The sequence below is a fragment of the Lucilia sericata genome, unplaced genomic scaffold, assembly GCF_015586225.1.
Source record: "Lucilia sericata isolate MDLA Ls3-8-SP2 unplaced genomic scaffold, ASM1558622v1 Contig000010F_arrow, whole genome shotgun sequence".
Classification (NCBI taxonomy): Eukaryota; Metazoa; Arthropoda; class Insecta; order Diptera; family Calliphoridae; genus Lucilia; species Lucilia sericata.
The window spans coordinates 886,527-909,811 of NW_023994050.1; the positions used below are offsets into that span (position 1 = coordinate 886,527).

Below are 23,285 nucleotides of genomic sequence, written 5' to 3' on the forward strand. Positions count from 1 at the left end.
TCTTTTAGATATCAGCTTTTAACATTTCAAGTACAACTCCAAAACATGCCTTGAAGAAACACCTTTCAATTTAGTATAATCATTATTTTTATAACCAAGGCTACCAGGCTGCATGTCGCCATATCATTATGGCCCAACTCAAAAATATTGATATCTGGTTAAATATTATTTACGATGATCAAAATAAACCCAAAATTTTGGACTTACAGTGTTATTGTAATGGGAAACAAAAGCGTGGAAGTTATGAGTAGTAAAACCTGAAATCCACTCTATAGGATGACGTTTTGTTAAGGCATATTTTGAAGTTGTATACCGATACAATGTCTTGGAAATTGAAAATATATTAGTGCTAATATCTACAAAAATATATACTAGCCAACTTTGACGGAAAATATCGACCCTAATGCTACGAAAAGGGACTTAAGATCCAGATAATTCAATTAGAAACAGAAGAACGATCCCAAAAATACATCTTCGAGCGCTTAAGTACAGATTCTTTAACAAAAATTATTATTTTTAGATACCTCAAGAGGTCTATTAAATCCCAATATTAAATTTTGGTTTTATCTCTGGAAAAGAAGGAAGAAAATTGCAAATATGGTCAAAAATCGCCATTTTAATAATATTACATGAAAACATGGTACAAATGCCCCAAAATTGTGGACCAAATGGACCAAAAATATATCCTTTCGGTTGATAGAAACCCCTTAAAATAATTTTAAGCAAAAAACATTCGTTTCTAAGTTTTGGGCAAAGAATAATAAGAAGTTGGACTATGACATTGTTTTACAACAATAACATTTCCTTCTCTTCACAGACGAGTTCTGTGTAAATTCAACACACTTGTGAGAACTCAATTCTCTCACAATACTTCAAAACTTTTTCGCGAAAATACCGGGATAATAGGACTTGAACGACGTTTTTTCTGTCAGACACTGTACATAACCAGGTGAACTTTAAATTGATTTTAAAAAAATATTAACAATTAAAGAAGTCATGGATATTATAGAACTAAAAAGGTTGTAAGACATGATCAAGCCCAAGTATACATACATGCCGAAATTTATAGTCACGTATCCGTCACCAAGTTCAGATCTTTATACCCTACACCACTATAGTGGGGAGTGTATTATGCGTTTGTGCTGATGCTTGTAACGCACAAAAATATTGGTTAAAGTATACCGATCAACTCAGAATCACTTTCTGAATCGATTAAGACATGTCCGCCCGTTTTCAAAATATTTTGATAAAATTTGGACCATACGAGTTGTTCAGCACAAGGACGATGATTGAAAATGATTGAAATCGTTCCATTATTTCACCTAGCCACCATACAACCTGACCTTACGATTTGGGTTTTATATAAGCATAAATGACCATGTCGATTTTTATAATGATCGGCCGTCGTTTGACTCCCATACAAACCCACCTTTAAAAATATCTTAAAAGCCCAAAAATTGACTTATAACCATTTGTATCGCGATGAAATTCAGTATACCTAACCTAAAAATACATCCCCCTCCCATATAAAGCCTCTTTTAGAAATTTTGTTTTTCATCAATAAATTGCATAAATACATCGGAATCAAGGTAAAATTCAACATAAAATTTTCTTTGTGAAAAATAGATAACTTTTAAAATATACTTATGGTATATTGGGGACGAAATTCAGTGTTGTGAAGTCTACGCACAGCAAGACTTCTATTTTTATTAAATAAATTTTGTTCAATCTGACACCAAAATAGTTGACCTCTTACTCGGAGGACACTTCACATGTAATTTGGCAAATGCTTTATTTTTTTAAGGACCTTTTTAGTATATTGATTTCTTCCACTTTTATCCTTTCATTTCGTATTCCATTCCAAGTTGTATTCCATTTTAAAGAATAGATCGCATAAATGTAATATTTTGCATTACCCAATATTTTTCGCTCTAAATATGGTGTTATTTTTGAACTTTTTGCACTACTTTCTGCTTTAAATTTGTACTTTACAGCACTTTCTTTATGCTGTCAACTATGTATATTTATCGTTGTCTCGTTGTTTATATCGTTCCCCGCATCCTCGACTGCAATGTTTGCCCCTCTGCCCATTTTAGACACAAAATTACAATTTTTTTAATTGATTGTTTTGCAATTGTATAAACAGACTTTAAACTTAAATGCAAATTGAAATTATTTTGCACATTGTTAAATTTAGCTATTTTTGCCAACATACTCTATTTTATGTCATGTTAAATTTTCATTGAAACTACGAATAGTGACGCGTAAATTATTGAAACACAGTAAATCCTAATCTAAAAAAATACATCTAATGAATATTTAAAAATGTTTCATAAATAGATATGTATGTATATTGAGCTCAAAAATATTAACACATTTCGATTATTTTTAACTAAAGGGTCACAATTAAAAAAAACATTGTTTCGTGTTAAACATTTTTACTAGATTAATGTGACTTTACTTTACAAAAAACATTAGATAGGAAAAATAAAAGCAGGCACATATACATACTTACATATATAAGATATTAAATTGAGGATATACCCTTTAGAATAAAATAAGCGATATTATAAAAAAATAAACATTTGATGAAAATAAAAAAATAAAGTATATGTAGTAGAAGACAAATTACGACATTACGGTAAAAGCACATCCCTAACGCAATCCACACAACTTTTGTATGTTAATATCGATTTTTGAAACTGTTTTAACTTTTCCAAATAATGTAAATGATTCTTAGATCGTATATTTTTATAGGTAACACCATCGACCATTTTTGATATGATATATGAGATCCAATATATGTTTGTTTTTGGTTCGAACGTCTCCCATTTATTGCTAATAAGTATAAAAAAGAGATATATTACAATTAAAAATTATTACAATTATGTTGTTAAAAGCAACTCATACTTTAAAACTTTTCGCATCATCCGATATATTTCAAACTGATAATCACCAGTTGCGGTAAACAGTTCTTCGTCACTGGATAAATCGTTGTAAAAACAATAGTCATTAAATGTCATTCGCGATAAAGTGTAGTCTATAATAGTAATTTCAATGCCCTTGGTGGGTATAGTCACATTATCGTCCCCAAGCTTATAAGATATACTTTGTCGGTTGGTATTAAGAACTAAGACATTACCCCAATGTAAGTCACGATGCTCAAATTGAAATTCATTTTCACCCACAGCCAATGTTAATATTATCTAAAAATAAAACACAATTTACAACAATACCAAATAATTATATTTACATTGCACGTATTCTTACCTGTTGTAAAGCATAAAATGACTGTTCAGCATTTTTGAACTGAAATCCTTCTAGATCTCTACCGCTATATGCTAATTCTAAGACTATATATTGCTGATCGTTTGTAAAACAATTCGGGTGATCGTTTTCCGACTCTTTTTCCAAATCGTACTCCTCCCAAAGTTTTTGGAGATATGATGGATAGGATCCTTTAATGCATCTTACCTGAAATTTAAATTTAACTCATAGATAATTTAAAGTTCACAAATTTAATTAATTTAATACCTTTTTTAGATTTACAAATCCAGAAGTTACATTCGATTTGCGGTTGTCGTCGCTAAGATTGCATAGTTCCATTGAAATAATAACTTCAGGGAGAATTTGTTCATAGGTTTTTTGCACTTCACCATTAACTACTTCCTTTCCCTCTATAGGTATTATTTTTAATACTGTCTTTTCAACACTCTCATTGTCGACATCTCGATTATTGGTGTTGGAATGAACAAAAACCTCCCCATAAGCTCCTTCTCCAATTTTGTAACAATTTCGTAGGAAATCTTCGTTGTATGCACTATCAAATGTTAAAATGCGACGTTGCCCGCAACGCTGCAATATCTGACGCTTAAAATCATTACTTCCTAAGCTGTATGTTGATCTTGAACCTGATCTAGTTTGAGTTGAATTCGACGGTATATAAATTGATTTACGATTTCCAGCGATACTTGTGGTAGTTGTTGATGATTTAGGCCTTCCAATAACACCTGTACCTCTACCTTTATGGTTCTGTTTCGTTAATGATATACGGTCTTTTTCTAGAATTGAAAGTGAAATTAATTAAATCTTGCAGTGAAACAAATTTTATTTATATATTGTTATACAAATACCGCATTTTTTCTAATGTATAAGAATCATATGTATATCAAATTATATATGTACTTACATAGATATCTTTACTTTGAACTTTGGGTGTATTATTTTATGATTCCAAAATAATTCGTTTTGCGTGATCATTAAAAAAGAGTTCAATATGTAGTTTATGAAAAATATTTCTTCCTACTTTAATTGAACTCAGTCCCGCTATTAATAGTTCCAATAAATTCAAAACAGTACTTACCTAATGTAGGATGTTGTGTTCGACGTAAGCAGTTTAACGATTTACGCCATTTGCCAGGCTGCAAATCTATCTTAGGGGGTAATGGAGAAGGGTCAAGCTCTACTACTTCGTGCTTAGTATTATTTCTAACTTCATGATCGTTATTCGATTCATTGGAGGCAAAACAAACTTGTTTTTGAGTTTGTTTGGATTTCCATTTCTTTCTAACTAAAACAAGCGGAGAGATCCCAAGGGAATATCTATTATTTGATTCTTTAGGACTGTTTAATTCCTCTACGTATTCAACATTTACTATAGGGTTATTTGTGATTGGTGTAGCGTTAAATTTCACATTACTTGCTTGGCTCTTACACCCATTTTGGTTTCTATAATTGAAATGCCGTAAATCCCATGGTCCTATAGGAGAAAGAGTGCATTTGAATGGATTCACTAAACTCTTATTTCTGACGGGAGTTGAAATTACACCAGATAGCATACATTGTTTATTTGCTTTCGTATTTGTGGGTATATTAAGGTACTGTACGTTTGTCGGTAAAGATGCCTGTGATGAACATGAAACGGAGGTATCCATTTGTTGTGGTTCTGGCATTTTAGACATAGAGTTCTCATAACTACTATTTTCATAGCTTGAGTTCAGATTAAAGGAAGCACGTATATCTTTTTTTATTACATTTAACTCCCTTAAGGCACTAAAAGCAAGATTTTTGGATTAATTTTCTACAATTGTATATTTTTGAACTTACGGTCTTTGGTCTAATAATTTATCAAAGGAATCCATCCATGCATCATCAGGCAGCGTGTCGTCTGTCATAAAATCCATATTGAGTATAAAAATACATAAATATATATATTTTTAAGAACGTAAAGAATATAATAAATAGACTTCTTCAAAATAGTCCAAATCACAGATATAATTTGTGGTTCAAATATTTAAATTGAAATAGTTTGGGGCGTCATTACACATACTGACGTTTTTACACTTTATATCAGTGTTATCAATTAAGCATTTTTCTGCTCTATATAAACAGTTTGTTTTTTCTCCTAAAATGTTTGTTCAATTTTTCCTTCATATTCTATCTAATTTGTGATGGCTTTGTGACATGTTGCGTTCTCTTCTACACAAAATTTTCACATATCATATTACTTGTGGTATAATGTAAAAGGAGCTTTAACAAGTCACATATACACTGTAGTTTGTAACGCGTCTGCCGCGAAAACTTAAGTTTATTTTATATTGAATATAAATAAATTAAAATAAAATAAATTTCCCCAACAATGAATGAAAAATATAGTGCTACGTATTGAGTACAGAATGGAAATGTAGCTTTGCAAATCATACGGAGGTGTTACCCATATCTAGATTCGATAAATTTTTATTATGCTAAACTTTAAATTGTTATCATGATAAAAAAGACAAGCAGGTAGAGACAGCATTAATTAACATAATATCATCGTTTTAACAAAGATGTCAGAACAATTGTTTACCCCATGTCTATATTAGACAAATATTTATCACAGCACTTGACAAATCGTCGGCAGAAAAATTGTCAGTTTTTTGCTTATGTTAATGCATAGGAGTAAAAAATGCTGATTTTATCACGACAATTCACACATAATTTTACTGAAATAATGCTATATTTTACAGAAACAATTGTATGCAATTAAAATTGATTTTTAACATTAGAAATTAGTGTTTATTTACAAAATTTGTATTTAATTATACCCTACACCACTTTAGTGGGGAGGGTATATTGGGTTTGTGCTGATGTTTGTAACATACAAAAATATTCGTCCTATACCCACCTTAAAGTATACCAATCGGCTTAGAATCGTTTTCTGAGTCGATTAAGCTATGTCCGTCTGTCCGTCCGTCTGGCTGGCTGGTTGTCCATGTAAACCTTGTGCGCAAGGTACAGGTCGCAATTTTCAAGATAATTGGATGAAATTTGGAACACACTCCTTTTTCAGCCCAAGGACGAAGCCTATTGAAAATGGTTAAAATCGGTCCATTATTTCACCTAGCCCCCATACAACAGAACCCCCCGAAAAGGGCTTCTGAGCTCATAATTATGTTAAATATACCTGTATATTGATAAAAAGCGGCACAACTAAGTTTTATACCTTGATGACCTTGCCAAATTTCATAGAGATCGGGCCTCATTTGACCCTAGCTCCCATACAAAGTCCCCTTCAGAAAATTACTTGAATGTCCAAAATTAACTTATAAACACAAATATAGCGATGAAATTAAGCACAATAAAATATTTTGTAAATATAAATATATTCACAAAATTTTATCAGGCTTGGTCCTAATTTGACCCTAGCCCCCATATAAAGCCTCTTTCAGAAAATTAGTTTTTCGTCCATAAATTGCTTAAACGTATCGGAACATTGCAATAGAAGATAAATGCTTTATTATGAAAAATAAATCACATTTAATATTCATAACTGGTGTAGAGTATCATATGGTCGGTCACGCCCGACTATACTTTCTTACTTGTTTTATTCGTTTTTATAAAGTATAGCATTTTAATAATAAAATTATTATGATTATGTTAGTAAAAAACTCACACTGTGTGGTTTGAAGGAAATGCAGCAGAAGAACCAGAAATTTAATTTTTAGGTTGTTTTTGCTGCGACATCATTACATATGAAAAGTTCAAGATTTGCTTAAAAAAATCAAAATTAGAAAAATAGTCTCACAAAAACCATGAGTTTATTAATAAAACAATCGTTATCAATAAAAAAAAAACATAATTTCAGAAGCAAATCCTTATTTTTGGACAAAAAAGAGGCATTTAGATTGATGGAATAAATTTGATGTATGGCTGCGTTTAACTAATTAATATATTAATTAATATTTTATAATATGGGATGTGTGGCCATGGGACTTAAGTATGCTTAAAATATCGCTATAATTCCCTCTATTGGGTAAAAAAAACGATTTTTAGCCGCTTAATTGGTTGGAAATCGCTAAATTTGATTAATAATATAATAGTTAATTTGACATCACCAATTGATTATATAACCTCGAAAAACGATAAGACGACTGTCCGATCGTCTTCTGTGATCTGCTGATAGTCCCTTTCAAAAAAATTGGTAAAATTACAAAAATAGTGTAAAATGAATAGGTACTCAAAACAGTTGTTGGGACTAATTAAATCCAACAAGCCAGCTTTTACCCGATCACATTTCACATATTATCCAGACAAAGATGTAACACCAGCTGGATCACAAGGCGTTCAAAAAATGAACATGTTTCAAGCAATTAACAACGCAATGGATATTGCTTTGGAACAGGACAAGAGCGCTTTGTTGTTTGGCGAGGATGTCGGATTTGGCGGTGTTTTTCGTTGTTCAATAAAACTACGTGATAAATATGGAAAAGATCGAGTATTTAATACACCACTTTGTGAACAAGGTATCGCTGGTTTTGCAATTGGAGTTGCCAACGTAGGAGCTACTGCAATAGCAGAAATTCAATTTGCAGATTACATATTTCCAGCTTTCGATCAGATCGTAAACGAGGCTGCTAAATATCGGTATCGAAGTGGTGGTCTTTTCGATTGCGGATCTTTGACCTTCCGCGTACCCTGTGGTGCTGTTGGACATGGCGCATTATACCACAGTCAAAGTCCTGAAGCGTACTTTGCCCATACTCCTGGCTTAAAAGTGGTAGTGCCTCGTGGACCAATCAAAGCCAAGGGTTTGCTGTTAGCATGTATTAAGGATCCTAATCCATGTATTGTTTTTGAACCAAAAACTTTATATCGTGCAGCTGTTGAAGAAGTGCCTGTAGATAACTATACATCTGAAATAGGAAAGGCCGATGTTCTTCGAAAGGGCAAAGATGTGACTCTAATTGGTTGGGGAACGCAAGTGCATGTACTTCTCGAGGTACAATTAATATAAAGCTTAACAATTATAATTAAAAATTTAAAAAATTTTTAAATATTTTAGGTTGCTGAAATGGCAAAAAAGGAATTAAAAATTGACTGCGAAGTAATTGATTTGGTATCAATACTTCCTTGGGATCGAGATGCTGTTGCTAAGGTGAGTAAAACAGGAAAATAAAAGCTAACTGCTTTTTTCATTGGGGGTATGACTCGTTTAACTTCTTTAAGCCATTTTTAGTTGTTAGTAGTGTTGACAGAAACTGCGCAAAAGGAATTTATCAGACGTTAAAAAATTTCTTACATGATATGGAACTAGTTTATTTATTTACTAAAAATAAAACAGTTTAAGGCCCGTTATCCCAACATCCGGTTATCGTTTAACCAGTAGATATTCTGCCGGGTAAAATAATTTTTGTATAAAAACCAGAAATGGGCTAGTGCACTAATTTTTAACTATCACTAATAACACTGTGTGACACTAAAAACACTCGTTACGCGATATAATGCTTTTTATAGACCTAGATGAGTAAATCGGAAGCTATTGGAAAAAAACGCTTTTTGTTGACTAGACAGACCAAAAAAATTATATCTCAAAATTTTCTTGACCGATTTAATATTTATCAACTGTTTTGAAAAGAGTTTCCTTTGTCCTTTTTAAAAAGTATACACACTTTAATATTTTTTACGGAAATGTGTAAAATATTTAGATTTGAATACAAATTTTTATTATTTTTTTAATTTTTTTACAATTCAAGATCATTTTTGACCCACACTTTATTTGAAAACATATTTTTTTTTTATATTAGCCCATATTTCTATGAATAAAATAATGAAACGTTGAAATCAGATAAAAACTGACAGAAATATATTTTTTTTCGTAAAATCAAAAATTTACCAAATCTCTCATTTCTAAAGTAAATTATCAATTTGAATAATAAAGCTAAGCAATAGCTAAGATATGCAACACAAATATAGTTGCATATCTTAAGTTGATATTTTACTTCAGGAAAGAGAGATTTGGTAAATTTTTGATTTTACGAAAAAAATTATATTTGTCAGTTTTTATACTTTTTAAAAAGGACAAGGGAAACTCTTTTCAAAACCGTTGAAAAATATTAAATCGGTTAAGAAAATTTTGAGATATAATTTTTTTGGTCTGTCTAGTCAACAAAAAGCGTTTTTTTGCAATATCTTCCGATTTTTAGGGTATATTGAAGATTCTAAAAATGGTACTGTAATCTACTCTACTAGACCTACCAACTTCACTAGATCTCGCGATGAGTGTATTGAATTTTTTGTAATTTTGTCACACCGTGAAATCAGTGGTAGTTCAAAATTATTCACTACATTTATTTCAGTTTAGCGATGAATTAAAAACTATAAGCCTCACTCAATAATAGTGACAGTGATATTTAAAAAAACAATATTATCACTAAAAAATATTAGTGCTAAAAATATAAGCTTCACTATCACTAAGCTGCTGAAAATTAGTAAAAAATATTTTTTTGGAAATAATATTTAATAACTCGGGGGAGTTTTCCAGATTTTTCCTACCGAGCGCGTCCCCGGGTGGCGGATAGGGGGTGGTGATGGACCATCTGTCCTCTCCCAGCTTTAATTTCACTTAAGCTGAGGGAGGGCAGATTGTCCACCACCTGGGAATATTATATTCCCCGCGGACCAAAAAACTGGAAAAAAAAAAAAAAAAAAAAAAAAAACAAATATGGAAAATAAAAATAAAAAGATAAAAGTTACGGTGCAGGGCCTAAATAACCCAGTACCGGCGGCAAGTGTTGATCTACTCGCGAGTCACGTGTCGTCGTCATCCTGCAATCGTGAGCAGAATACTACTACGGAGGTGGGTACCTTGGCCTCCGTGGCGGACAATGCGTCAAGTGTACAGCATGCCGCTGGCAAAAATATAGGGGTGAAAGAGAAGGATGTACTCGGAGAGAGCTCTAAGCTACCTCAGCCTTTAAATATAGGTGAGGGTTCCGACTCTGAATCCTCAGATGATAATAATAATAATACCATTATAGCAAATCCCAAAAAGGATGAAGTAGAGCAAATGGTGAAAGAGGTGAGTGATAGCATAGCTAAACTACCTATTACTAAGAAAAGACTTTCTGGAGCACAGAGGAGGAAGTTGAAAAAGATGCTTCAGGAAATCATAGTTAGTCAATCCCACGACACTCCAAAGGAATCGGACTCTCTCACAAGATCTGAGACAAAAAGGATCAGGTCACCCGAGGAGTTGACAACTGAGAATAAGCCTAAGAAGAAAAAGAGCTCCCCGTCTTCTAATACACAGTCGAAGCCAAGCCATACTTCACTCAAAGGAATCTCAAGTGAGAATCCTGCGAGTAAGGGTGACAACGCCAAGCCAGATATTCCGAAGACGAACACGTCGGCGAAATCAACCTCGAAGGTAAGGGAATCTCAAAAGAAGCCCCGAAAAACGAGGAAGGAGAAGCTAGACGGAGGAAAAGGTAAAGAGCCGCCATCTTACGCCAAAGTTGCCAGAAGTAGGCACCGGGACGATCTCTGCTATGCAGTTTACGATGCCGGTAATCCGACAGGCAAAATTCCAATAGACCAACAGAGTAAAATAGAAGACCTGGTCAACAATAAGATAGTGGACCATGCAATAGCTTCAAAGGGCAAACAACCAATAGAGAGCGAGAGCTGCGAGTTCAGCATGGGCGTGATGTTGATGAGGTTGGCATCTCACCAATGTGTTAGCACCCTAAAGAACTTGGTGGAAAGTATCCCTCCTCCCTGGGACGGCGCTAGGCTGGGACTGGCAAAGAAGAGCGAGCTTCCGGTGCTCCTAAAGTCCACTGTCTACATAAAAGGATGGGGCAGTAAACTGGCTAATGAACGTATACTGGAAATTCTTGGAGGTCAAAATGGTGAGCTGGCCGTGGAAAAATGGGATGTCTTTTACAGGAAAGAAGAACCTGAGGGAACTTTATTTGTAATAGGTATCGACCAGAAATCCATGGCTAGTCTTGCCAAGAATAAAGGTAGGGCTTACTTCGCCTCTAAATCTGTCATATTCAAAATTGGGAAGGTGCCGATTGGAAGGGCTGTTACAACAAGCCTCGAAAAGGACACTAAAAAACCTAAGACCACAGTATCCACTACTGATAACGTTGAGGAGTCAAATCCTAAAATCGAGGAATTTACCATTAACTCGCCAGAAGAAAGTGTAGTTTCCCTTTCCAAAATTGGGAAGGCGCCGATTGAAAGGGCTGTCAAAACCGGCCCCGACAAGGACACTAAAACACCTAAGACAGTACCCAAAGCATCATTAGCAAGTACTAGCAATGTTGAGGAGTCAAATCCTAAAAGCGAGGAGGAAATTACTCACCCGCCAGAAGACAGAACAGCAATGCTCTCCAGAATTGGGAATGTGTCTATTAAAAATACTGCTATTCCTATGCCTGATAAGGACACCGCAGTGCCATCAACAGTACTCACTGCATTAATAGCCACTTCAGGCTATCCGGAGGAGTCAAATCCAAAGAGCGAGGAGGTGACCACCAACTCGCTGGAAGACAGTTTAATGGATGACCATGATTGAGGTTATCCAAATAAACCTCCATCGGAGCGAGACAGCTACCAACGCTCTGATGGCTAAAATCAACACAGGTAAAATACATATAGCTTTAATCCAGGAACCTTGGACGATTCGCAACAAGGTTTCTGGATTAAATCACGTAAATTTCCAACTTTTCTACGCTGATACAGGATCTCGCCCGAGAACATGTATCTTATGTCACAAGAACTTATGTTTTCTCCTCTCAACAGGATTATCAACATCGGATGCAACGGTGCTGAAGCAAGGTCGAGGCAACATATACCTTGCATCTATTTACCTGCCTTTCGATTCTCCGACCCTACCACCAACGTCGGATCTGATGAAACTGGTTGAAGAGGCACAAAGGAAAAATAAGAAAATTGTAATAGGTTGTGATGCCAACTCGCATCATGTAGCTTGGGGTAGTACAAACACCAATCGCAGGGGACAAGCCCTCATGGATTTCTTTAATACTAAAGACTTGATAACATTGAACTTAGGTAATAAAGCTACCTTCGTCAATAGAATCAGAGAAGAAGTATTAGATATAACTATATGTTCAGAAGAGCTTATAAACGAAATTCAGGATTGGAGAGTTTCGGACGAGCACTCCTTTTCTGATCATCGGTACATAAGATTCAAAATACTAAGGCCACCACCAAAGCCGATAAAGTTTCGGAATAAGTCTAAAACTAATTGGACAATGTTCGGGGCCTTACTAAAGAACCGTTTAGGTCAGGACACTTTTCAATGTCGAAATAAAGAGGATATAGATGCCAAAGTGGAAACGTTCACAAGTGCCCTGGTTGAATCGTTCGAGGACAGCTGCCCTCTGCGAGAGCGGAGATCTGCCCAGGAAAAACCCTGGGTAACTGGGGAGATCCGGAACCTTGGGAAGACTCTTCGCAAACTATTTAACCGGGCACGGCGTAAAAAGACCGCAGTATACTGGGATGAGTATCGTAATAAACTTGGTGAATATAAGAAAATCGTTCGAAGAGCCAAACGAGACTCCTGGAAACTTTTCTGTGAACAGGTAGATAGCGTAAATGAGGTATCGAAGATAAAAAAATTCCTATCCAAAACTCATGTCCAACCGGAATCTATGATCGAGGACACGGGCAGGAGGCTTGAGGATATGGAGGAGACAATGAAACTCCTAATGGATTCTCATTTCCCACCCGGTATATCGAATAACATAGATGAACCGATATTGGAGGAAGGGGAGGGTAACACGGAAATAGTTATTACAACTGACATGGTTAAAGGGGCAATCAAGAGCTTTGCTCCCTATAAAGCTGCAGGGCCGGATGGAATTTTCCCGGCACTTTTGCAGATGGAGGCGGGACTGGTTTCCGTACATCTGTCACAGATATTCACTGCATGCTTAAAATTGGCATATACCCCAGTTAAATGGCAGGATGCAAGGGTAATATTTATACCCAAACCAGGGAAACCTAGCTATGCGACACCTAAGTCCTATCGACCGATAAGTCTTACGTCCTTCCTACTTAAAACCTTGGAACGGATAGTCGATAGCATGGTTAAAAGCAGCATACCATACAATGACCTTAAATATAAGCAGCATGCTTATGTAAAGGGACGATCGGTGGAGACCGCTTTAAATGAAGTTGTCCACTACATAAGTGAATCTTTCGATAGCAAACTGTATACACTGGCAGTATGCATTGACATCGAAGGCGCTTTCAATAACGTGCACACTGATACCCTTATCCAATCCCTAGACCAGTTTTATGTTGACCGGGTGCTCCGTAACTGGATCAACTACATGCTGAGGAACAGATGGATAAGCTGCGAGATGTACGATATAACTATCAGGAAAAAGGTATTTCGCGGTATACCACAGGGTGGCATTTTGTCACCTTTACTCTGGGTCACCACGATTAATAGCCTCCTAAGGACCCTAACCGAGAAAGGACTTAGACCTGTCTGCTATGCAGACGATGTCGTAATACTTTTAAAGGGAAAGGATCCAAATTACTTGTGTAGAAGAGCTGAGGAGGCTCTGAATACGGCCTTGAGCTGGGCTCAACCGAGAGGCCTCAATGTTAACCCGGCGAAGACGGAAATCTGTCTTTTCACAAGAAAGACAAAAATTTCTACATATACTGAACCTTGCTTCTTGGGCAAGAAGATACCGGTGACAGACAAAGTTAAGTACTTAGGTGTAATACTTGACCGGAAATTAAAATGGAGACACCACATAGAGGATAGGATCAACAAGGCACATCGGTGCTGGGCGATATGTAGGAGAACCATAGGCATGAAATGGGGTCTTAGTCCTACTATGACAAATTGGCTTTATAAAAGTGTAATTAGACCAATTCTAGCTTATGCTTCAATAATCTGGTGGACTGCTTTGGACAAAAAGTGTAATATCAAACTACTACAGGGAGTTCAGCGTACATGCTGCTTGGGTATAAGTGGTGCCATGTGTACTACTTCAACCAAGGCTCTGGAAACGTTGCTAGATATTCCACCCATTGAAACATATATAAGATATGAGGCGGCGCTTACAGCCGAACGGCTCTTTACTTTAGGCGAACTGGCCAAAAACGGTTATAGGACACGTCATCAATGTATACTGGACACATTGGAAGGTTATACACATTCATCGGACGTGCCTGATCGCATACCAGACACTGAATATGTCGGAAACTTTGAAACGCTAATCCCAGATAGAATGTCTTGGTCAAGCGGAACATTAGAGCAAATACCAGTAGGAATCCGTTGCTACACGGATGGCTCTAAATTAGGGGACAAAGTGGGTCTGGGGTTCTATATTGAAGACCCAGAAACAGAAATATACCACCGTTTACCTAATCATAACACAAGCTTCCAGGCAGAAGTACGAGCAATAACGGAATGTGTAAATTGGATTAGAATAAATATGGCGCCCACAGGGCTTAATATATTTACCGACAGCCAGAAGGCAATTTGTGCGATATCAGGTGATAGAATTAAATCTAAGACCGTATTGGATTGTAAGAAAGCTTTAACTGAATACTCTCCCAGAGGTAAGGTTCACATCATATGGGTACCAGGCCACTCGGGAGTAGCCGGCAACGAAAGGGCGAATGTAATAGCTTTAAAGGGAAGGGAGCTCGATGTAGTTAACCTGACAAACGCAAAACCATTCGACGCAACAAAAGCTGAATTAAAAATATGGATGAGAGAATCCCATAAGGCCTCTTGGAATAATGAAACGGTGGGTAGAACCACAAAGATTCTATGGGGTGACCCTGATGAGAGCAAGACGAGAAATCTTCTCAAAATGAGCAAGTCTGAGGTTAGTATGATGGTACGTATTCTCAGTGGACACACAGGATTACGAGCACATCTATACAAAATTGGACGTGCGAATTCAGACGAATGTAGAGCATGTGGAGAGGACAGTGAAACTCTGGAGCACTTTCTTTGCCATTGTCAGGCATTCGTCGAAGTTAGATCCAAGTATCTTGGAAGTGATGTTATTCCAGAAATAACATTCTTAACCAACACCGATTGGAAGATTCTTAGGAATTACGTCCAGGAAACTGAGTTTCTGAACATGGAAAAATAATACATTCAGTGAACAATTTTTTTTTTTTTTTTTTTTTTTTTTTTTTTCTTGAATTGGAGCGCACAACAGGCCCGATAGTGGCCTAGGTGTATTTCTTCGGATTTGATGTAGTATACATCCTCCTATCAACCTACCTACCTACCTACCATATTTAGTGTTAGTGAAATATTGATTTAACTAAAAAAATAGTTAACTACCCCCATCTCTGATAAAAACTCAATACACTCAAACCTCGTTTTATGCGATTAATTCGTTTCGCAAAAAAGCGCATAATTCAAATTCGCACAAAATGATACACTAGCTCCGTACAAAATCCATTAATTGGGTTTTAAATAAAAAAGCGCACATTTTCAACTTATTCCCTTAAAAGTCAAACAAAATCGCATATAAAAAATCAACAAAAATTTAATTCTTTACTGAAACCATAAAAAATAAAGGAAACAAACAACAAAACAATACCAATTCCAAATAATGAAGAAAATGTACAACATTTCTTAAAAATAAAACTTAACATTTCTTCATGTACAGAGGATTTGAACAATACTTTATATATCCGAACCGGAATTGGTAAAAAATCAGTAGTTGTAAAATTTTGCTTAAAATTTTAGAATTCAAATTCGCATAAAGCGAGGTTTTTTTTTTACTTATCCTTCGGGGACTGACGTGGTATTCTGACAGACACCAAAAAATCAGAAAACTTCGATTTTTCAATTTTTACCTCGTAAATAAACATTGTTTAACTTGAATTATCGTGTCGAAATGAAAAAAAAATATAAATAACAACATAGACCCTTAAATTATAAACGCTAATAATTTATTAGGTTTAAAAAAACAGGTCTTCGAAAATATAATTGAAAGCTTATATTTTCGAAGAAAATGGTGTAAGTAAAATATTTGAAAAAACGTAACGTCAGTCCCAGAGGGTTATTTAACGCATCAGCAATTTTTGTGATGCCTGTTTGACATCTTTTGCCTTTTATTGTGGTTCATGTACTTATGAGATGCATTTCCGAACAGGACCATGCTTTGATGGAATACTTCTGAATCAATTAATAAACTCATTTAGATTTTTTTCTTAGTTAAATCCGTCAAAGGGTTATAACTTAAAACCGTTGTTCCAAGTACAAATTGTTTGAAAGTTAAATGTAATTTTAGTATTCTTTATATAGCTACAAAAATCATCGCCATTAAAAACAAATATTTTGCATTTCAATTCTAATTGAAATCGTTTCGCTCATTTACTACCAGACTGGCATAATATAAAAATCATTTCGATCATATAGTTGAGTATACCGGATAGAACACATCACTTTAATGCTGTTTTTAGCATGATAATGAATTAAAACCTTTGGCATAGTTGATCTAACAGTAGTTATTTGGTGATAGTACTAAACATTGTTGATTGCCCATCAAAATCGTATGACTCAAATCTCTTAGAAAAGCTGTTCGGCGTTTTGAACCGCAAGGTTGGAATTCGCCGTTTTAAATAACAAAGCCGCTGGTGAATGGCTTAAAATGCAAGTGGGAATCATTCCCAACTACACTAGTAACTAATCTATTCCATAAGGGTGTTTGGTGCTCCTTAAGTACAACGGTTTTTGTACGAAGAGGAAAAAGTTGCTTAAGTTTCGAACATCTATTTGTAGAGTTAATTCAATTTTTATTTTCTTGTTACTCAGAATTAAACTTTTGTTATTATTATAATGTAAACACATAAGTTAAGTTATGTTTATTTGAGTCTTTTAAATATCCATACATATAAAAGTTACAACAGATCTGATATAAAGAAAACTTAAAATTATAATGTTTTGTTTTAATAAAAAAATGTTGTTTACAGCATCATACTATTATACAAATCAATTATGTTATTTTGAATAAATCAATTAAAATACAATAGGTCTTTGTATATATTGCCAAATAAAGATACTTAGGTTTCAAACAATACTGTATTTGTGATTTGATAAAGCTATATGAAAGACTTTAAGTATTGCGCATGTTTTGTATCCCTCAGTTCAAAAAACCCCGAATTTGGGATTATGCCAGTCTTGTAGTAAAGAAGCGGTTTGGAATCTTCGATATTCTACATTTCGACGTTCCGCCACTAAAGTAACAACTTACAGAAACATAGTTACGGTCGAAGTGCGGAATACACATAATTGTTCAGCGTTGAAGAAATTTCTTTTTTTATTATTATCTATTCTTATAATGCATTTTTTCGATCATTGCTTAACTAAAACGTAATCGAAGCCCAAAAATATGACAAAACACAAGACATGGTGTATATTGGGAATAATAATTTTTTTGTGAACCTGTATAATGTGTATACATATTTAATAATTTTAATATATATTTTTTCAGTCTGTTAAAAAAACCGGACGAGTAATCGTCTCTCATGAGGCTCCCTTAACACAAGGCTTTGGATCGGAAATTGCTGCTTATATTCAAGAGAAATGTTTCCTCCATTTAGAAGCACCAGTTAAGCGTGTAACTGGCTGGGATACACCATTCCCTCATGTTTTCGAACCATTCTATTTACCAAACAAGTTCCGTTGTTTAACTGCTATAAAGGAGTTAATAAATTATTAGATGTCTTTATTTATGTAACTCATATTTAACCGGCAACAAAGAGGACATACTACAAATTTTTTGTGCAATTTTATATCTAATGTAACCGATGCATTTATTTAGATTTTAAATTAATTAATAAACAACTACGAGTAATTTTAATTTTCATAATAAGTAATAAAAGTTTTTAAATGATATTTTAACTAGAATATGTATATAAAAGATGCTTTTACAAAAATGTTTCATTTTTTTTTTAAATTTAAACTGCATATACATAGATAAGTATGTATGTACATTAGACCGACTCACTCTGTATGGAAAGCAAAAATGTGTTTTTGTTACCCCTCTCAAAATTTACCTTGCTTTGTTTTTTGATGATTTTAAGTCTCGCGATGGCCGTTCGTGAGCTGGACCAAATTAAAACAAGGTACTTTTAAATTATATTTTTAAAATTTAAGTTTTGTTTTAAAACAATATATTCAGTAGGTGGTATCGTTCGAAAGGGATTTTAAAGCTGCGTTCAATGATGTATTAATCATAAAAATAACCGTCAGTTAGTAATTGTCATGTTCCAAAAAATTTAAATTTGTTAGGTTTTTTATTAACATATGTAAATAAAATGTATGCACAATTTTATATAATTTATGCACTAGACGTGGCTTCAAAAAACCTTTCAAATTATACCACATATTGTATATTTAAAACTGTAAAATTTAAAAAACTATGTAACTAAAAAGGGCCTTTTTTGTAACCGGTCCAGCTCACGAACGGCCATCGATAGACTAGAAATATTTTGGGAACTCATTATAAAAACAAAACATAGATTTTTTGAAGCTGGGAAAATTTTGAATTGGACATGAAAAATCATGTCCCCCATATGATATTTTCTTGAAAACTGTCCAGCTCAACGGACAACACTAAACCCAAAATATTTTGGATAACATCATATTACATAACAGCGAATATTTTGAGGGGGGTAACTCGAGCACCATTTTTTGTGAGTCGGTATAATGTACATACTTCTATATCATCATATCCCAGCAAACATTTTAAAATTTTGGTAATGAGTAATATACTTGGTATTGATTTGAATATTATTTTATGCCCAGAGCGTCTGCCCAACAAGGGGTTTGAACTCTAGTAACCAGTTATTTTTTGGACGTAGATGAACAAAAATGACAGCACATAAGGTAAGTGTTGTAAATTTTAAATATACAACACCAAAATAGTTAATGTTGTGAACCATAGGTTAGGTTAGGTTGTTGAGGCAGTCGGTCCTTCGACCGACTCACTTGGGTCCTTATGGTCCCGTTGTGATACCCTATAGCGGATCCTACGAGAGGAAAACCAAAACCTATGGGACATTACATGTCCGTGTTCGATATGGTATTAAACCAGCCTGAGGCACGAATGAACGATTCTATCTTATATACGTCAATATTTGATAGAGCCGCAAGTTCATGCAGTATTGGACTGCCTAGAAACTCAGTCCTGATATTTGCTAGGGCGGGGCAGAGACAGAGGAAGTGTTCAACAGTTTCCTCTTCATCCTCGCTCTGACAGCTCCTGCAGAAATCATTGTATGGAAGATTTAATCTTCTTGCATGCGCACCTATAGTACAGTGCCCTGTTAGGATGGATACCAATATACGTAATCTCATCCTTGAAAGCCCCATCAAGCAAAAAGACCTTCGTTCATCATAGAGAGGCCAGGTCATTCTTGATATAGAGCAATAGGTCAGTGATGACCATCTGGTCTGCGCAGACCCATATAGTTCATGCTGAATAAAGGCCTTACAGCATGAAAGCGGAATACCAACCAGTGTGTCAGTATCCCATGTGTTGAGGCGTGAACCGGCTTTTGCTAGTTCGTCCGCTTTTCTATTTCCGGGAATATTAGAGTGACCCGGTACCCAGAGTAGCTCCAGGCACGAATGGTTCGCCATCTCGTCAAGAGACACCCGACATTCGCGAACCAGTCTGGATGTCGTATAGACACCAGATAGAGATTTAATGGCAGGTTTACTGTCAGTACAGATTCGGATATTACCGTTGCATATCCTATAGTACCTCATCCAGTTAACCGCTCTTTTTATGGCTGAGATTTCAGCCTGTATGACGCTGCAGTAGTCATTCAGCCTAAAACATACCGCTTTGTTTAAGCGGGGGATAAAGAAACCACCACCCACGCCTTTAGTGGACTTAGATCCATCAGTAAAGATGTCAAGTGTTTCACCTTCTGAGAAGGATGGTTCGTTTGACATCTTAACTGTGAATTTTTTGTCCGGAAGGGTCGTGGGAGAGCAGTAATCGATATTCTCGGGGATGTAACTCGTGCACCCCAGGATAGAAGCGTGACCATATCGGTTTGGCTTCCATATTCCGGCAGCATGAAGTCTGACTGCCGAGTTTAATGCCAGTTGCCTGGCCATCAGATCGGCAGGCAACCAGTGCATTAGTGTAAACAACGCCTGCGATGGCGTACTTCTAGTCGCACCAGTGATCATTAGTGCTGAAGCTCGCATTATTCCCTCAGTATGGTTGCAATAGGTGGATTTTTCCAAAGCTTTCCACCAGACAAGCGCACCATACATCAGAATAGGCTTTATAACCATGTCGAAAATCCATTTTGCAGACTTGGGACTAATTCCCCAGTTCTTACCAATGGCCTTCCTACATGCGTACATCGCGATAGATGCCTTAGAGGCTCTCGCTTTGATATTAAGATTCCATAGTAGTTTAGAATCAAGGATGATACCTAAGTATTTTGCACTGTCGGAGAGTTTAAGCTCCACCCCATTCAGGCGAGGAAGAGGGAAGGAAGGAATCTTGTATCTATTAGAGAATAGAACAAGTTCGGTCTTCCCAGGATTAACACTGAGACCACTGTTGTAGCTCCAACGACTCAGTCGGCTCAGTGATTGTTGTAGGCATTGTGAGATAGTGGTCAGATGCTTGCCAGAGACAGCAACCGCCACGTCATCCGCATATGCAATAGTCTTGCACTTCATAGAATCGAGTTCCATGAGCAGTGGGTTAATTGCAATATTCCATAGGAGAGGTGATAAGACCCCTCCTTGTGGAGTACCGCGCTTCGCCATTCTGTAAACAGTGGCATTTCCCATTGTAGAAATTATGACTCGATTCGTCAAAAGCCTACTAATGAATTGGGTGATCGGCTGGGTAACACCCAGCCTAGTCAGTTCCAATAAAATTGAATCTGGTAGTACATTATTAAAGGCCCCTTCAATATCAAGGAAGGCCACTAATGCATATTCCCTGTGCTCGAGGGATTTTTCTATAAAACCTACGAGCGAGTGGAGGGCAGTTTCAACAGATCTGCCCTTCATATAGGCATGTTGAGATGCAGATAAACGGTCGGGATCGATCGTACTCCTAATATGCAGGTCGATAATCCTTTCCAAGGTTTTCAGGAGAAAGGATGACAGACTAATTGGCCTGAAATCTTTCGGTTTTGTATGAGAGGCCTTACCCCCTTTGGGGATAAAGACCACATTACATCTGGTCCAAGATTCAGGAATGTAGGACCATTCTAGGCAGGCCGAGTAGATTCTAGTCAGCCAGGGGATTATGATATCCTCGTTGTGCTGAAGATCAGCAGGTATTATGCCATCAGGACCCGGTGATTTATACGGGTCAAAACTCTCGAGGGCCCATTTTAGCTTTTCCTCATTAATGAGATTGTCTGCCTCCATGTGCGTATCAGAGAGTTCATCGGAAAACTCCATCGTGAGAGGCGAGTTTCCAGGAAAGTGGGCGTCAAGGAGAACTTCTAGGGTTTCCTTTCCGCAAGTTGTCCATGTGCCACAGTCCTTTTGGATGTAGCTAGGAACAACCGTCGAAGTAGACAATATTTTCCGCAAGCGGCTTGTCTCAGAAGATCCTTCCACGCCGCTACAGAAGGATATCCAAGACTTGCGTTTTGCATTTCTGACCAGGTTTTTGAACCTGTTCACTGAGGCTTTATATTCCGACCAGTTTCCTAGTCGCTTGGCCTCGTTAAACAATCTGCGACACGCTTTACGAGTGTCTGCTATTTCAGAGGACCACCATGGTGGTTTACTCTTGCCTTTACAGACCTTTGGTCTGCAAGATTCCGAGATTGCCCTGTCGAACGCATTTGTAAGTGCGTTAGTCGCATTCTCAATATCAGTCCGATTCTGTATGTTCGGTAGTTGCCAAAGAAGGTTGGATAAGATCTCATGTTGTCTTGTCCAATCCGTTCTTTTCCTATTTCGAATAGGCATAGCCTTCGTTTCCCTGACCTCTATTATAAAGTCAATATACATGTGATCAGAAAAGGAGCAGTCTTTTGAAACCCTCCATTCCCTGATCATATTAAAGTGCTTAGAACTAACTAGCGTAATGTCCAAAACCTCCCTTCTGTTTATCGCCACGAAGGTAGGTTCCGAGCCTGTATTTACTACATCAATACCATTGCAGAGAATAAAGTTAAAAATCGACTCACCCCTTGCGTTGGTATCCGAGCTGCCCCATATAGCATGGTGTGCGTTGGCGTCAGCCCCAATTATTATCGGCAAATTTTCATTATTTGCCCTGGTTATAATATCGCGAACCTTTTTGTTTGGCGGTGGTTCGCAGTGGTCATGGGCCATGTAGCTGGATACCACTAAAAGGGTACCCGAACCTGTCTCCCAGGCCGCTACAACTGTGTCTTCATCGCTGAAATCAGAGAGAATGAAGACTTTTAGATCGCTTTTGGCAAGTATACATGATCTAATCCTACCTGTACCATTCATGTATAAAAGCTTGTAGCCTTTGATACTAAGTCCGCAAACCCTTTCACGGTGGATCCAGGGCTCCTGGACCAGTATAAGCTCCTCCCCTCTCTCTGCCATCCGGAGGAGCAGGGCAGCCGAAGCTGCTTTGGAATGGTGAAGGTTAATTTGCGTGACCTTCACCATCCTTCTTCTTCGAGACGTGTATAACGGTGACGTTGACGTCCTCTTGATCGGATTTCAGGAGGTCGTCCTCGTCAACCGTTTCGTCGCCGTCGGCTGTCACTTCAACCCCCTCGAAGAACTCACCAACCAGTTGTGAATTGGTTGTAGAGTCCTCCTCGGCGATTGAACTGGCAGCCTCGTCGCACGACATCTCTTCCGGAGCCGGATCCTCGCCATTTTGTACAGTTTTATCCTTATCGTCACCCCGGTAGACACGGAGAAAGATCGACTCAAAGCCGTAGTAGACCTTTCCTCGTCTCTCCCGAAGCGGCGCCAAGGACTCCCTGTTCATAATGACGGTGATCCTTCT

General features: G+C 36.6%; 2 protein-coding genes across 2 annotated transcripts; one reads left to right on the forward strand and one right to left on the reverse strand.

The window, feature by feature from the left end:
* Nucleotides 1-2,366: 2,366 nt before the first annotated feature.
* On the reverse strand, nucleotides 2,367-22,901 carry LOC119603648 (putative serine/threonine-protein kinase haspin homolog). The gene is made up of 8 exons (XM_037955762.1): nucleotides 22,759-22,901; nucleotides 22,480-22,694; nucleotides 5,107-5,167; nucleotides 4,364-5,052; nucleotides 3,535-4,061; nucleotides 3,271-3,474; nucleotides 2,911-3,206; nucleotides 2,367-2,838 (listed from the first exon to the last, which is right to left on the reverse strand). Exons 2-8 carry the CDS (start codon nucleotides 22,625-22,627, stop codon nucleotides 2,637-2,639), a joined length of 2,127 nt encoding a protein of 708 aa, XP_037811690.1. The 5' UTR covers nucleotides 22,628-22,694; nucleotides 22,759-22,901; the 3' UTR covers nucleotides 2,367-2,636.
* On the forward strand, nucleotides 7,345-18,199 carry LOC119603658 (2-oxoisovalerate dehydrogenase subunit beta, mitochondrial). The gene is made up of 3 exons (XM_037955774.1): nucleotides 7,345-8,260; nucleotides 8,324-8,416; nucleotides 17,784-18,199. The coding sequence occupies exons 1-3, from the start codon at nucleotides 7,487-7,489 to the stop codon at nucleotides 18,009-18,011; spliced, it is 1,095 nt and encodes a 364-aa protein (XP_037811702.1). The 5' UTR covers nucleotides 7,345-7,486; the 3' UTR covers nucleotides 18,012-18,199.
* Nucleotides 22,902-23,285: the final 384 nt, after the last annotated feature.

Coding starts and splice junctions, on each gene's coding strand:
- LOC119603658 (XM_037955774.1), top strand. CDS start 7,487: ATGAATAGGTACTCAAAACAGTTGTTGGGACTAATTAAATCCAACAAG. Junction 8,261..8,323: donor AAGTGCATGTACTTCTCGAG/GTACAATTAATA, acceptor TAAATATTTTAG/GTTGCTGAAATGGCAAAAAA. Junction 8,417..17,783: donor ATCGAGATGCTGTTGCTAAG/GTGAGTAAAACA, acceptor ATATTTTTTCAG/TCTGTTAAAAAAACCGGACG.
- LOC119603648 (XM_037955762.1), bottom strand. CDS start 22,627: ATGGCCCATGACCACTGCGAACCACCGCCAAACAAAAAGGTTCGCGAT. Junction 5,168..22,479: donor CTCGGATACCAACGCAAGGG/GTGAGTCGATTT, acceptor ATTTTATGACAG/ACGACACGCTGCCTGATGAT. Junction 5,053..5,106: donor AAATTATTAGACCAAAGACC/GTAAGTTCAAAA, acceptor TCTTGCTTTTAG/TGCCTTAAGGGAGTTAAATG.